The 14,518-nt window shown below is 43.9% G+C and overlaps 1 protein-coding gene across 14 annotated transcripts in view; it reads right to left on the bottom strand.

The window, feature by feature from the left end:
* Nucleotides 1-1,794: 1,794 nt before the first annotated feature.
* Nucleotides 1,795-14,518, bottom strand: part of LOC146492130 (mitogen-activated protein kinase kinase kinase kinase 4-like) — a 38,943-nt gene continuing 26,219 nt past the window's right edge. For 4 of the 14 annotated variants that reach the window (XM_085151852.1, XM_085151839.1, XM_085151844.1 and 1 more), the window contains 15 exons: nucleotides 14,388-14,488; nucleotides 12,602-12,741; nucleotides 12,298-12,392; nucleotides 10,691-10,869; nucleotides 10,363-10,492; nucleotides 9,760-10,068; nucleotides 8,682-8,799; nucleotides 8,408-8,578; nucleotides 8,167-8,310; nucleotides 7,929-8,063; nucleotides 7,570-7,670; nucleotides 7,335-7,484; nucleotides 6,886-7,045; nucleotides 5,859-5,998; nucleotides 1,795-4,412 (listed from right to left, as the gene is read on the bottom strand). In XM_085151852.1, the coding sequence (XP_085007978.1) occupies nucleotides 4,329-4,412; nucleotides 5,859-5,998; nucleotides 6,886-7,045; nucleotides 7,335-7,484; nucleotides 7,570-7,670; nucleotides 7,929-8,063; nucleotides 8,167-8,310; nucleotides 8,408-8,578; nucleotides 8,682-8,799; nucleotides 9,760-10,068; nucleotides 10,363-10,492; nucleotides 10,691-10,869; nucleotides 12,298-12,392; nucleotides 12,602-12,741; nucleotides 14,388-14,488 (2,157 nt within the window). In that variant the 3' untranslated portion in view covers nucleotides 1,795-4,328. The remainder of the gene's footprint in view (nucleotides 4,413-5,858; nucleotides 5,999-6,885; nucleotides 7,046-7,334; nucleotides 7,485-7,569; nucleotides 7,671-7,928; nucleotides 8,064-8,166; nucleotides 8,311-8,407; nucleotides 8,579-8,681; nucleotides 8,800-9,759; nucleotides 10,069-10,362; nucleotides 10,493-10,690; nucleotides 10,870-12,297; nucleotides 12,393-12,601; nucleotides 12,742-14,387; nucleotides 14,489-14,518) is intronic. The other 10 variants (XM_085151853.1, XM_085151842.1, XM_085151841.1 and 7 more) reach the window with 8 other exon arrangements.

The raw sequence follows: 14,518 nt of genomic DNA, 5'->3' as shown, positions 1-14,518 counted from the left end.
CCGCTCTGCCGCTCTTTCAAAATAAAAGCAAACCACCCAACCGCCTGTTCAAGGGGAAGAAAGACAAGCAGAATTTCTTATACCAACACTTGTGTACTTTTCTTCTGTCTTATGTTTGTCTGGTATAAGATATAACAACAAACCCTACGTTTTGTTAGCAACTAACTTACCTCAAGACCCTCAACATAGCATACAATTCAAACTGAAAACCAGCCGCGTTTGAAGATTTTAACCTCTCTTAACGTAAAATAAAATCATACAATTAATAAAAACAACAATTATGATAATTTTAGGCTAAACAGGAAACTGTACCAAAAGTGTTGAGGCTCGCTTTACTAAAATTATTGCGCTAATGGTACCTGTGTGCGGCGCGATCATCGATGGGCGGTGAGGTGTGCACCGGCGCCATCTTGCGGTAAACGTGTATTATTAGCAAGTCCTATTTTCCTCCCTTCAAACATTAATGTGCGTTTAAAATCTGCTTGATAACATGCACTTAAACTTTTTTTTTAAATTCTGCGAAGTGCAAAATGCAGTGTTTTAAGTAGACAATAATAAGGTGCAAGTACTATAGTAAAGTACTCGAGTAAATCTGGAACCCCAGTTCCAAAAAGCTATCAGGCTGTGTGAAATGTGGATAAAAAGAAAATGCACCCATTTGGAAACCCCACGAGTCTGTATTTTATTCACAATGGAACATAGAAAACACAAAATGTTTGAAATGAGAAATATTTTGCATTCGGTGGCAGCACAACATCTGTAAAAAGTTGGAATGAGGCAACAAAAAGCTGGAATAGTAAGTGGTACTGAAGAGGAGCAACAGGAGGTGTAAAAAGAGCTTCTTAGAGAGGCAGTTTCTCACAAGTAAAAATGGGCAGATGTTCATTATACAAAACATTTTTCAAATTCTGAAACTGTTTCAGAATGATGTTTGCCAATGTAAAGTAATGATTTTGAATATCTCACTATCCGCAGTACATATCATCAGATGATTGACAGAAGCTGAAGAAACCTCTGTGTAAGGAAAAAGCTGGAAATCAACTTTAGGATCATTTGTTTTAGTGTATATTTGCTTGACTGTTCGAAGCATACATCATAAAAAGGGGTTTTTGGAAGGGTTGAGAGGAGAAAGCACTGGAAATATGAGACCAAAGTGGAGATATTTGGCTATTAAAATAAAACAAACCATACCAGCATAAGTTCCTCAGGCACGGTGGTGGAGGGGTGATCATTTGGGCTTGTTTTACAGCCGCACGACCTGGGCACCTTGCAGTCACTGAGTTGACTATGAACTTTTCTGTGTACCAAAATGTGGGCATTTATCCGACAGCTAAGAGCATGTCCAAAATGTAGCCATGCAACAGGACAATGATCCCCAAGCACAGCAGTAATGCTACAACAGAACGGCAGAAAAACAAGAGAATCAAACTATTGCAGTGGTCCAAAGTCCAGACCTCAGCCTGACTGAAAAGCTGTAGCAGGACCTTAAAACCTCAGAGGCTGTCAAAATTCATCCACAACAACGTGAGAGTCTGATGACGTCCCACAAAAAAGTTATTGCATATGAAGCTTCATATATTATTCAGTTATGTGGCTTCTGACAGTCACACGTGCACCATTTTAAAAATCAACGGATGCAGAGAAGCCAGGCAAGCCTCCTCTGTAGCTTGAAATGTAGAGTGTCATTTCTAATTCCCGCCCATTTAGTCCCACCTTAAACAAGCGCAGGCCCAGAAAGAGCAGCAGCATTTCTTAAACTTCCGTCTCCTTTTTATTTTATTTTCAATTTGTTGATGCAGCAGTAAATAATATTTACAGATTATGTTACAAAGAATGACGCAGCACTGTAAATTCCTTTTGATTTTATTCAATGAAAGAAAAAAAAAAAAAAAACCTTCAAGAAAATACAGTAATTCCCATAGTACACACAGAGAGGACATAAATTAGAGGCATGGTAGAGAGACATCCGGGGGGGACGTGTCACCTGGCAGGTAGAAAACATTAGATCCGTGCTGCCACACAGCCAGGAGCGCACACACTCACGCACACAGTGCACTAAGGAGGATGTAAAGGAAATCAGTGAAATTGACACTCTGGGCTTGGGTTATTCATAAAGTGAGCAAAAGTTGATTAATCCTGTACACAAACAGCTAAATGAAAGTACAAAAAAAAAAAAAAAAAAAAAGGGGATAATACAAAATACAAAAGAGGAGCAGTGGAGCGGGAGAAACCATAAATATTCATATCGATGCACGTCGGTTTAACAAAACAACTGCTTCTGTAAACATTTTGAACATAAAGGTGTGCATTTAAAATAAAACCACTGCAGTCGCATATTTATCTGAAGGGTTACACATGATTGGAAACAACACTAATAAAAACTAAGCCAGAGTTTAAAAACACAAAAGTATGCCACATGGTTTTGGCTGTCTGGAGCGGTTTTTCACACTATCAGAACATGTGATTCATTCATTTATGTTTTTGCCTTCTTTCTTTCTACACAAACGACAAGACTGAAAGCGACTTCTGCACCTCACAGCGGGTCTCCCCCTAAAGACAGCGAAGGCACCGCCCTTTAAAGAGTCCTATTATGAAGCTCTGTCATTCACACAGAAGCACAGCTGCAGGATGAGACTGTCTCATGTGAAGTGACAAACACGTCTCGCCTTGTCGTTCGGGTTTCCGACGATGAGATGGGAAGAAAGAGCACGAAATAAAAATGATTTTATGGGAGCTCGGTTAAAGTAGCGCGTCTCTTTAATCCAGATTGGATGTGGCATGTCTGAAGGCGTTAAGAAAAAACAGAAGGAACATAAAAATTAATGAGGTCCAACATTGAGTCACACGGCTGCTTCAGACTAAAGTGTTCCTACCCTAAAATCTAAATGTCTTCACTTTTGAAGTAGTGGATTTTAGTTGTTTTTTTTTTTTGTTTTTTTTGTTTAAATTGCTGGAAACTCCTCTAAGGCAACATTAAGTTGAAGTCTCCTTCAGAACGCAGATGATTGTAGATGTGAAAATGTCACAACAGTGCAGGTGGAGGACAATCAGCTGACTCTCCCTCCTTTCCTCTAAGTGAGATCTATACATGCTGCCCTCATTCTGCCCACTGGTCTCCATGCTACCTTAATGGCAACCTGCTAATTCACAGTTTATGCTAGCCCTACTTACAACTGATCTTAAAAGAAAAATCCACCTTAAAAAACAAACAAAACAACTATTTGTATTGAAACCTCACATTTCTGGGTCTATTTTGTTGGTGTGTGTTTGTATATTTCCAGTAGAACGACAGGTTCTGCAAAGGAGACAGATTAAAAGGAAAAGCCAGGATTTCATTACAAAATAAAAGCCCCTGAAGGAAAAAAACAAAACAAAAAAAAAGATCAGGCTCTTGATGATAAATAGTGGATTCTTCCTTTAAAACTCATTTGTGTGTATTTCTGCATTCCTTATTTATGCGCAGCAAGTCACATAAAATATACAGTGTGTTTAAAAATCAAAAACTGGGACTACCTTAGTTAATAACACCAAAGCAACATGCCGTCATAAAAAGGGCTACTTTTGTCCAACATGAGCTACAGCACAAGAGGAGGCGTGATAAAGCTGTTCTTGAAAAACCTGCGCGAGTCCGACGTTAGTATGCACAAACTCCAACATATCCAGTACCCTGTATTTAATGGATGCGTCGAGGAGGTCCCTTAAAAAAAATCTTCACTTTCAGGAGGTTAAGGAAGAGAAAAAAAGTGAAGACGAAGAAGATTTACATGTCAAGCACCGTTCAATCTGTGGAACTAAGTGTAGTCGTCGTGTTGTAGTCACACACCTGACAGGACCGGGATTAAACACAGCTACACCTTCAAGCTGTGGCAACACACACAAACACACAGTCTTCTCTGATACGGTGACGGCTGTGTTTAGCGTTCTGCCCCCTCCCCCTGGACAAACACATTTTGTCATACACTTACAAGATGCAAAGTTTTACTATGACATAAAGATATACCGTCAACAGGCAACAGATCCCGCGTCCCTCAGTGGGAGAGGAGAGAATGGGGATCGGCTCGAAGGTCAGGCAACAAGGCCGGGGTTGGCGGGGGGAAGAAAAACCTGCAGGCGCCTCTAAATACATATCCACCCCTAGCTTCTGTTCATGATTACAGTCTAATCCGTTGTTTGGCTGCCCGAGGACATGAGAAATGGAAGCCGCCTCCTCAGAAAATGCTTCTCCAGCTTGGGCTTTAAAACGTCTTCGTCGGTCGTAGTCGCAATAGTCATCTGTTGGTCGCTGCTTAGGTAATGGTTGTCATATCGGCTGACGGCGCGGCACGTCTCTACCAGCTCATGAGGGATGTGCGTCCCAGGGTCATGAAATATACTTGGCTGGCACCTCCGGGACGCACAGAGGCAAAGAAGACCTGAAATTGAAAGAATACACTGAGTGAAAAGGTGTTTGGTGGTCGTGCCAGGCTACCAACAGTAGATTAGTAATAGTAGAGTAGATGTTAAAATAAAATATTAAAGAAATCTATGAGGTGACCTGAAGAGGGCGATGAACAAGATATTCCCTCACCGTTTCCCTCCCCTCATCTCCAACTGGTCATGGAAGATGGCCCTGTCGCTACCCAATCCGTACCGGAAACCCGATCGGTACCCCGCATGCGCAAATCTTACGTCACTTCCTCTCTTTGCCAACATTGCGACATTCAATATATTTGAATGATACGGTTAGCGCCCAGTTAGCTCCTAGCATTTCTCAACATCTCTGCCTCCTTTTCGACTACCGGGACATTTAAACTATGGATAATCCATATACAAACAAATTTATGCTTTTCTCCTCAACAGAGAGCATTCCCCGATTGAACAACAGCGCCGTAAAATAAGAAGAATGGCGCCTTATTACAGAGTTAATAATACAGAGTTTGTAATATGTCACGTGATGATTCAGCAGTCAGATGAAGTGTTTACTGGCAATTAACAGTGATAGCGGACATCATCATCACTATTCCAACAATCCTCTCCACACAGACAAGCATAAACACACTCGACTATCACTAAATCAAATTTAACACACGTTTGTAATGACGCTAATTCAGTTTACAATAGGGTTCATTCGCTCGGTCAGCAGGTGGCAGTATCCTCGAACACTGGGGTGTAAACGGCCATTAAACGAATAGAAGAAGAAGAAAACCCCTGCACATGCGCAGTAAGGATCGGGGAGCCCTGATTCGTCACTATCTTTTTATTTTTTTTGTTTTTGTCTACATTATATTAAATGTTTCATTATCGGAAACATTTTAAGAGATACTTATTATTCTTAACATCTTAACAGATACTCTAACCCGTAAATATCGTAAAATGCTTCAACCGGAAGTAGACACCTTTCGCGCATGCGGGGTACCGATCGGGTTTCCGGTACGGATCGGGTAGTGACAGGCCCCCCTCCCTGAGACTGGAACCGTTAAGAGTGTTTTTCCCTCCCACTGTCACCAAGTGTTTGCTCACAGGAGATCACCTGATTGTTGGGGTTTCTCTGTATTATTGCAGGGCTAATACCTCACCATATTAAGCGCCTTGAGTGTTGAGCACTTTTGCATGGGAGAAAGGGCAAATATTACCAAGTTAAGACTGAATGCTGTGATTAAAGGTTCTTCAGCAGTATCAGTTAAAGGGTGTGCACTTATGTAGCCAGTTGAATTTTACAGGTTATTGGTGACATTTAAGGTGGAAAAGTTTTGAAATGATTTATTGCAGTATTGTGTTTTCAACAACAAAAGCCTGACATATTATTAGGGGTGTGTTCACATTTATCTCCACTGTATAGAGAGAAACAGGAGGGATGAAGAAAGGAAGGATGTTTTCACCTTGTCATTCCTCTCACAAAGGAACTTGAGTCTCTGGGCTCTCTTGTGCATGAAGACTCCGTCAAGGTGGCCCGTCTCCACTGAGCGGATCTCTATAGCCTTCTCACCCCAGCCCATGATCTGGTTTGACCTAATGTAGGCTGCACAAGCACAGAAAGGGGGAAAGGAGGGTAAGTAGCTGTTAAAAAAAATACTTGTGAATACTTCTAATGACAAATGTAATACTTTTACATATTGATAAAAAAAGAAGCTATTAAACAAAAGTGTCTAAAATCAAGTGAAACCTCGACTGCTGTTGGAGTGTAATCGAATCCATCAAGTGAAGCTGCTGCTGGGCTTTTCACATCTGATTGTTTTATTCTGAAGGTTGAACCTTCACTCTGCTGCACACTGAAGTTGCCAGCATCATTTGCACCATTGCTTTTAGAGTTGGGAGATCACTTCTCCCAGTAAAATAACCAGAAGTCTCTGAACACAGGACTTTTTGGTGCTGCAGACCCTCTTCACTCAGGGCGTTTTCACACCTACAGATTTTTTTACTCTGGTCCAAATCAGCTGATAAGTTTGTAAACTTGTAGCTTTTCCTTGTGGTTTGGTTTGTTTTCACACAGAAAAATCCAAAATGTTTCACTGCAAGCCACATGAGAATGTCTGTCCGCTCACTGGCCAGACGTATCTGGGGTGGGAGCAAGAAAAGTAAATACAGGAAGAAGGTGCTGTGTGAGAAAACAGAGTTTACAATCATTTCTTGGCTAGTTGCTAGCCCGTATAGACCTTTGCGCATCTATAGTAGCTACCTGCACTGAGAATACAAAGCATAAGTTGCTATGGGATATTTTTTAGCCCTTGTAACATGTTCTGAGTGGGCTCGTATCACGTTCACACCGTAAATACAGTTTGTTTGGAACCACACTGAGACCACCTCCTGCAAAGGGTCTCGGTGCGGTTGTTTTTGTGCATACCAGAGTGCGATTCAGATTTTTCTGACCTCTGGCATCATGATGAGAAATATCTGCTTTTCACTTACCCACTGAAGTTGGCATTTCTCCCCACTGCAGCACCACATCCTTGGTGATGCGTCCGTAGGTGTTGACGTAGACGCCCTCGTCCTCGTAACACACCAGCAGCTCAATCCCATCAGTGTTGGGCAAGATGATGATGGCGTGGCACTGAATATTGGTTTGGATCTGAGGAGGAAATGGAGGAAAAGGTAAGAGATTTTAAAAAGTCCCGTCACCGCCAGTCGCAGCAGATAGCCGCCCCTCACTGAGCCTGGCTCTGCTCGAGTTTGTCCTTTGCACTGTCACATAGGGGGTCGTTTAATTGTGGAGTTCTCTCTCCATTATTGTAGGTCTTTACCTTATAATATAAAGTTGAGGCGACTGTTATGATTTGGCATTGTGGAAATAAAAATGAATTCAAATTTAGAAAATGCAAAACACAAGACGTAATCAGTCTGCATCAGTTCGCACATACATGTGTGGGCAGGTAGATGTCGTAGACGGCACCAGAGTCCACATCCACAGCGTGGAAGCCTGAACAGGAACCGTAGATGACCTTTAACCTCTGACCTTCCTCCACCGTCAAGTCAACCAGCAGAGGTTTGTGCACCAGGTCACCAAAAGACTAAAGAAAAAAGTCAGAAGAAAGTCAGCCTGAAAGCAGTCAGCCACCTGCAGGTAGAATGACACCTGTTAGAGAACATGCTTACCTTAAAGGCCATGAACTTGTGATAAGGTTTGGGCGCCCATGCGTAGACCTCCACAGAGTTCTTCAAAGCCAGCACCAAGAATTTAATTCTCTCGTACTTCACTGGAATAACAAGTAGGTGGTGAGTTAATCATGGGTGATGGCTCCTATGGTGGATATTTTTTTTATTTTTTTAATTCTTGGACTCTGCTAGAGCAGCTTTGCATGATTCAAAATTCAAAATAAGCCTTATTTATCTTATACTGGGCCTTAGAGCAACCTCTGAGCTCCAAGCTGTTCAGCTTTAAGCCCTTTTATGCCCCCTCTCCCTTCAAGGCACCATTTCCTTTTTCCCGTACATCTGAGCTTTAGGAAACGTACCAACTTTGTAGTGGACACAGCCCTCCAGGTCGCCCACATTGACCCACCCCTGCTTCTTCTCCACCTCAGGGTCATTGTGCAAAATCTTGTTTCGAAGCCATGACAGGTAATACACTCGCAGCTTGTTCTTTTTGCCTGCAGGAGGGAGGAAACAAAAAAAAAAAATCCATCTATCCCAAACTTTACTGACTAAAAATGAATCTGAATCGAGACTTTCTGGTTGGCACGTGTGCTCTACCTGATATGGTCACGAGGACGTTGAGTCCCTCTAGGACGTCCATCTGCTGGATGCGTCGACGGTTGATCAGAGGGTAGACCTTTCCCTGACCGCTTCGGTCCAGCAGCATCAGACCGCTCTCTGTTCCCACCAGCAGATTTACTCCTGGAGGAGCAACAAGCACAAACATACGTCACTGCTGATAGGTTTTCATCCATCTGTGGGGCATCACAGTAACTCCATATTTTTGAAGTTCACTCACCCCAGAGTGCCGCACACAGGATCTCAGAGTTGAACCTCTTCTTGTACTTGCGAATCTCCGGGGTGTCGCTCGGTGGACGAGTGTTGACCGGGTTGACGTTAACCACTGAGCCTTTACGGGATGGGTCGGACCGCAGCTGATCTGACAGGCGCCCGTCTTGCCCAAATCCAGCTGGAAAGGGAAAGCAGAGGCAGTGCACATTAACTTTGCAGATAACAGAGAGGAATTAGTGTTGAAGAAGCATTTTTGCAGTGGGCTGTATATCCAGACTTACCCATGTTGTTGAGGGAGCTCCCGCTGGATGGAGATATCTGCAGCAGACGCGGGTCGATGAAGGGAGTGAACGAGGAGGAGGACTTGTGTTTGGACATGGAGTTGCTCTCCGACTGCGACTGGTGGAGATATCGGATATTTAGAAAACCTGGAGCTCAAAACATTCCCAATAAAATAACTTAAAAAGCACCGAGCTGAAACATGAATCAAACTTGATTTGTTACAGTGATTTGTAATTCCTAAGAACGACTGTTTATTTAAACGGCAGCAGAGGCCCCTCAGGTTTGAGCTTATGAGTTATAGCTCTACCTCTGGGGTCTCATTAAACAACATCCAGCTTAAATGCCTTCAAAACCGCATTTTTACAGCACAACTGGGAACAAAGTCCCCCCACCACCCACCCCGGAAAAAAAAGCAAACGAAAAAGTGCAGTTATGTTAATTGTTTTGATGTTAGTGAAGGCACAAAATATGTCAGAGAGGACAAACAACATGTGCAACAAGAAGAAAAAAATGTGTTGAAGGAAACATTAAGTGATCCAAACACAGGCTGCTGTGAACTGTTAGAGAGGGGAAGAAAAAAAGCTGCTCTTAATGAAGCACAGACACACAAGGATACTCCACCACCCAAGACGCATGTTGTTTGCAAGGTAGTGCTGCTCTATAAATGGGACATTTATCTTAGAAATATTCATACAAATCCAAGAAGCTCGGGCTTTAGTTTCCTGCGTGTTGTGAGCACGTTGTGCCACAAGGAGGCGCCAGTGTTAGCACAGTGTAATGCAGTGAGGTGCGGGAGGGGAAAGGAGGTTGCAGCAGCTCAGAAGATTCAAACCAGCCGAGTGAAGAGTGAGCAGAGAAGCGGAAGTGTGAAGCCAGCAGGACATGGAGGAGGAGAGGATGCAGGGCAGGCAACCCAGGAATGGACAGCTGACGTGTACAGACTGAGATGGAGGTTTGCATTTTATAGCCGTCACAATAAACCTGATACCATTTTTTAAAGCTATACAAAAAGTCTGCACATTCTTTCTACTGCCCACTCCTCAGCTGTTTGCCCTTAGTTGTGTGATGGCGACATACCTCTATGGCAGTGAGCTCGTCCAAAGAGATCTGTGGGGATACTGCAGGACTGGCATGGCTAGATGATGAGGGTAAGGAGGAAGAGGTAGTGGTGGTGGAAGAGGAGGAGGAGGAGGAGAAGGAAGGGATGGTTGTGGAAGAGGAAGTGGAATGATGGCTCTGCTGGATAAGGTCTGGTAGGTGGTGTATGTGGCCCGGAAAGCCGTTTTTCTCTAGCGGGCCGCGACCAGGGGGCTGGGGTTGGCCGTGGCCAGCCGAGGAAGGGGAGGAAGATGAGAGAGTGACCAACCGCTTTATGTCAGCTGTGCTCTGGAAGCAAGAACAGGCACACTTGGGCTCAAGCAAGCAGGTGGGAAAGAAGGTGGAGCTGTGTGTCTGGCTGCTAGCCTGCTGCTTGGTGTAGCAACCTGACATATTAAGATTATTCATCTTCAAATGTGAACGCCTATGAAATGGCATGATCATATGCAGGAACAACGAAGAAATTGCGGAGAATGAGTAGTTAAAACAACACTTACGCTGGACAGAGAAAATTTTAAACTACATTTCTAATCAGCACCACCAATCGGTTAAAATTAGGCACCCCCGGCTCGTCCTTCTTACCTGTCTGATGACCAGTGTGCCATCCTTGGAGGGTGTGGTTGCCTGATCGCTTTCCGAGTCTTCGACCAGCATGGTTTTAGCAGACTCCGTCTCGCCGTTACTCACTCTCCTGCGGAAGCCATGGGGATATCTGATGTCCCATAACCAGACCAGAGTTAAACCAGCAGTCGTGCAGATAAGCCATGCAGCACTGATTGGTATTTAAGTGCAGCTCAACATGTTTGAACATTATCAGACAACAAATATATACATATACACATATATCACGCAGTGCTTTATACTTCAACACAAAATACTAAATTAATAACAGAGGCATCAGGTGTATTACCCAGCTTTGGAGTCCTCGGCCCCTGAGGTGGACTCTTCTCCTGCCTCCTGGTCCACCTCTTCCTCGTCCTCCTCGTCGGTCGTGCCCGACTCGTCACTGGAGGAGGAGTAGTCTGTGACCTTGTGAGGAGGTCGCACATCGTCGACTGCGCGCAGCTCCTTGGCGAGCGCTGTCAGGTCCTGAAAGCAGCAGCAAAGGTTTTAGACGTGCTGACAGGTCAACCTGCGAGCTCAGGTCCTTTGGTGCAAGTTGCATTCGGCCTGAAGCAACGGCGCCAAGACCACTAAGGCGGTCCCATTTCTGGGTGGCCCTGTTTGGTTCATACTAATGAGTTTTTAGTTGGCTTAGATTTTTCAGCACAAAAAGAAACTGCACCAAAGAGGACAAGTTTAAAAACTCCCTCCATAACAGAGGTTGCCCAGACAACGCATCAATATGATAGACTGAGCACACAAAGTGGACCTATTGTGCCTTTTGGCTGAATGATGTCATAGGGTGCACAGATACCCTCCCCCCCACCCATTATCTTCATCTAAGGCACACAGAAGCTCCACCCACCTACTGTTCAAACATCCTGCTTAGGGAGGAGCAGCCAATCAGAAGAAAGCTGGCTTTAAAAGGGAGAACAGCTAAAAGTACAAAGCTACACTGGCAGACTTCAAGACTACAAATATTGAGTCTGAAATGAGCAGACTGGGTCCACTTTAAATAAAAAGGCACAACAGGATATCGTACTGTAGAAAGTCTGAAATCTGAATCCCTGCTCGGTTCAAGGAACTGTTTATGTTTCTACTTCGTCTCTTTCACTTATGGGTACAAACCTGTACCGTCTTTTTCCATCTTTTAAACAACCTTCATTTAGTCTGACCTCTAGGAAACGGTGAAGTAAGCAGCATGTTGTATGGGGGAATGTCAGATTACTAAGAGCCTCTTTCTGTGGCCTAAATGAGTGTTTCACCTCGTCCTCCTTAACATGATTGTCCTCTTCATTTTCCCTCGCCCCTTTGTCATAATATAGTCGCATAAGCTTGTAAAAAGAGCAAGAAAAAGAAGGGGGGGGGGGTACTTCCGTGCTTGAAAGCCACAGTTTATCCACAAACACAAACAGGTGATCGCGAGCCATTCTGAGAAGTACAAGGGAACACAGGAGGGGCGTGTTTGCATTCAAATGTGGTTGCATTCAAATCTAGGAGCAGGAAGCTGCGGCGCAGGGTTAACCCTCCTTTTGTCTTGTGCATTTTTCTTGAGAGCAAGCAAAAAAAAAAAAAAAAAGTGGAGCCAGGGGACGGTAAAGGCAGAAATAAAATAGTGAGCCAATCTCCACAAAAGGAGCAAATGCCTTTTATCTTAAATCTTTATCGTGTAATGCCATGAGCAATGGTGCAGGCATAGCAGAGGTGAGATTATGTAATCTCAGTTAATAGGCTTACCACATCACCCTAAGCAAGGCACCCCACCCAAACAATCAGGAAGCATTGGATTCACGTAAGGTTCCCACACCAGGTGGTTGGATAATTGGAGCAGTGGAAAATAGAGCAAAGTGGGAAAAACTGTTTTCACCTATTCATTTTCAAGTTTAACCAGCACTCGAGTAACAGTGGACTTACAGCTGGTCGAGTGGGCCTGGCGACGTTCTTTTCATCCTGTTTCTTGGAAACGTTTTCAGGCCGCTGGAGAGGCGATCCTTCAGATTTGGAGGAAGCTTTGTGGAAATGAAAGGAAATGGCGTTAGTGAGGGGAGACCGAAGAGAGCTGGATGTGCAAAGGCGCTTTAATTGGCAAAAAAACAAAACTTATTTGAGCACAAGCTCAGAGGATGGCATTTGAGCCAGATTTGTATAATTATGGTAATAATCCTAATCCGCTAATAAGCAGTCGGTAGGGTTAGTGATATGTAGCCGAGTACAGTACCAGGGGACTCACAGCGTGGCCTGAAACGGTCCCCAGGACTGGCCTGGGAGCTGGAGTTGGAGGAGCCGGACGAGCTGCCGCTGCCTGGCCGGGACTGCAGCTTCTCCACTCGATCCCACAGCGGACGCTGCTCCACGTTACTGTGACGAGGAAGAACAAGCACAGAGGGAACAAACCCAACTCCACTGTCAGTGTATCGTGTGATATGTTAACATTTAGTCCCTACCCTCCCTGCGCTTTTCAGGATGCGCTACATATATTTTTGTGATTTTGATCGTACTAATTCAAGTCAAACTTGGATTAGTGCAGTGGTTCCCAAACTTTTTTTGCTGGGCCCCCCTTGTTTTACAAGAAAAATGTTTGCGCCCCCCCTCGCGCGCACGCGCACGCACGCAAGAACACATCCTCCAACCACACACACACCCATATTTTGCTCCATTGCGGTTTATTTCACACCTCAAACATTTAGTAAACAATTAAGCAAATACAAGTAATCTGCAATAAATTACAGGTAGTAAGAAAATAAACTAATAAACTCTTTTACGCTATGTCCGCACCTACACGGGTATTTTTGAAAACGCAGCTGTTTCGTCCACACATAAACGGCGTTTCGAATCACCGAGAACAGAGATTTTTTAAAACTCCTTTTTTGCGTTTACGTGTGGACGAGGAATACAGAGTTCGTCATGCAACGTCAAAGGTATGTGCCTTTTTTCAGATCACGCTGTGCGCCACGTTGTTTACATGAGATGAATTGCAGAATGGCAGATAGAGACGAAATACTGTTACTCTGACTATCTGCAGGTTTTACACGCTTACATATACACGCAGTTACTGTCCCTCCATTTAGAAAGGCAGAGGCGTCACGGTGTAATTATTTTACATGTAGTTGTTTTTTTTTCCTGTGTAATAATATTCAACATTGCTATCAATACATTTTTCAAAAAATCCCTGTGCAAAATGGGTTCAAAAACAAACAACTGTTGGATGCTGTTTGTCTGTGATTTGAACCGGGGGAACAAATCGTGGCAGGATCAGCCTGATGTTATTTGTATCCCACTGTAACTTTACTGTATAAAGAGCAAACATCTCCAAAATGTCAGGAGTAGTTAGTCATTACAACAAGTGTTTGTGAACTACAAATCAAGAATGTGGGATACTGTTTGGTGATTTAAACAGCCCAGCGCTGCTCCCGACAAAAGGAAAACCAATCCTGCAGGGAGACCTACCTCGGCACTTGTGCAGGTAAAACCAAAGGGAAGATGTGCTTCACCATATTTTCTAGTCTTTGGCTTAGAATGAAGTTGGTTTGGAAACATATTCAGCGATGCTTCATCTCCTGCTTTGCATTTGTGTGGGCGCCCCGTGCTAGCAGTGTCCAAGCGTTGTTTTGTTTTTTTCCCTTTTCATGCCGCGCCCCCCCTGCAATGGCTCTGCGCCCCCCCTAGGGGACGGGCCCCACACTTTGGGAACGTCTGGATTAGTGGGAGTTTACATCACCGCAAAGTTAAAGAACAATTTTTTGCATTTTATATGCAAACATAACCAACTTATAAATATTAATCTGCAATATTATAAGCAAGTCATAATATTATGTCTTAATAATCTGTCTTTTCTACCATTTGTTTTTATTTTCTGAAACGCTCTATTCTGAGGGGTACCCCTATGTAGGGGAGGGGTTACTGCTTTGGCTTTTACAACTTTTAACAGCGTCCATGTGAGCAGCTCTCTTAGACCACATCCACATAATCCAAAAGTGAGACACGCCTGAGGTCTCTTTACCCACCTGCCTGCGTTCCTCTGTCCGCCCTGATTGCTGGGCTGTGAAGGCAGAGGGGACTCTCTACGTGACAGCACAGGAGACCTGGATGTTGTCCTCACCGGTACCTGGGAGACAAGTATTTGATGATCATCACA

The sequence above is a fragment of the Neolamprologus multifasciatus genome, chromosome 23 (assembly GCF_963576455.1).
Source record: "Neolamprologus multifasciatus chromosome 23, fNeoMul1.2, whole genome shotgun sequence".
In the NCBI taxonomy this organism is placed as follows: Eukaryota; Metazoa; Chordata; class Actinopteri; order Cichliformes; family Cichlidae; genus Neolamprologus; species Neolamprologus multifasciatus.
The sequence above is the reverse complement of the archived record's forward strand: the minus strand, read 5'-3'. Positions and strand labels throughout refer to the sequence as shown.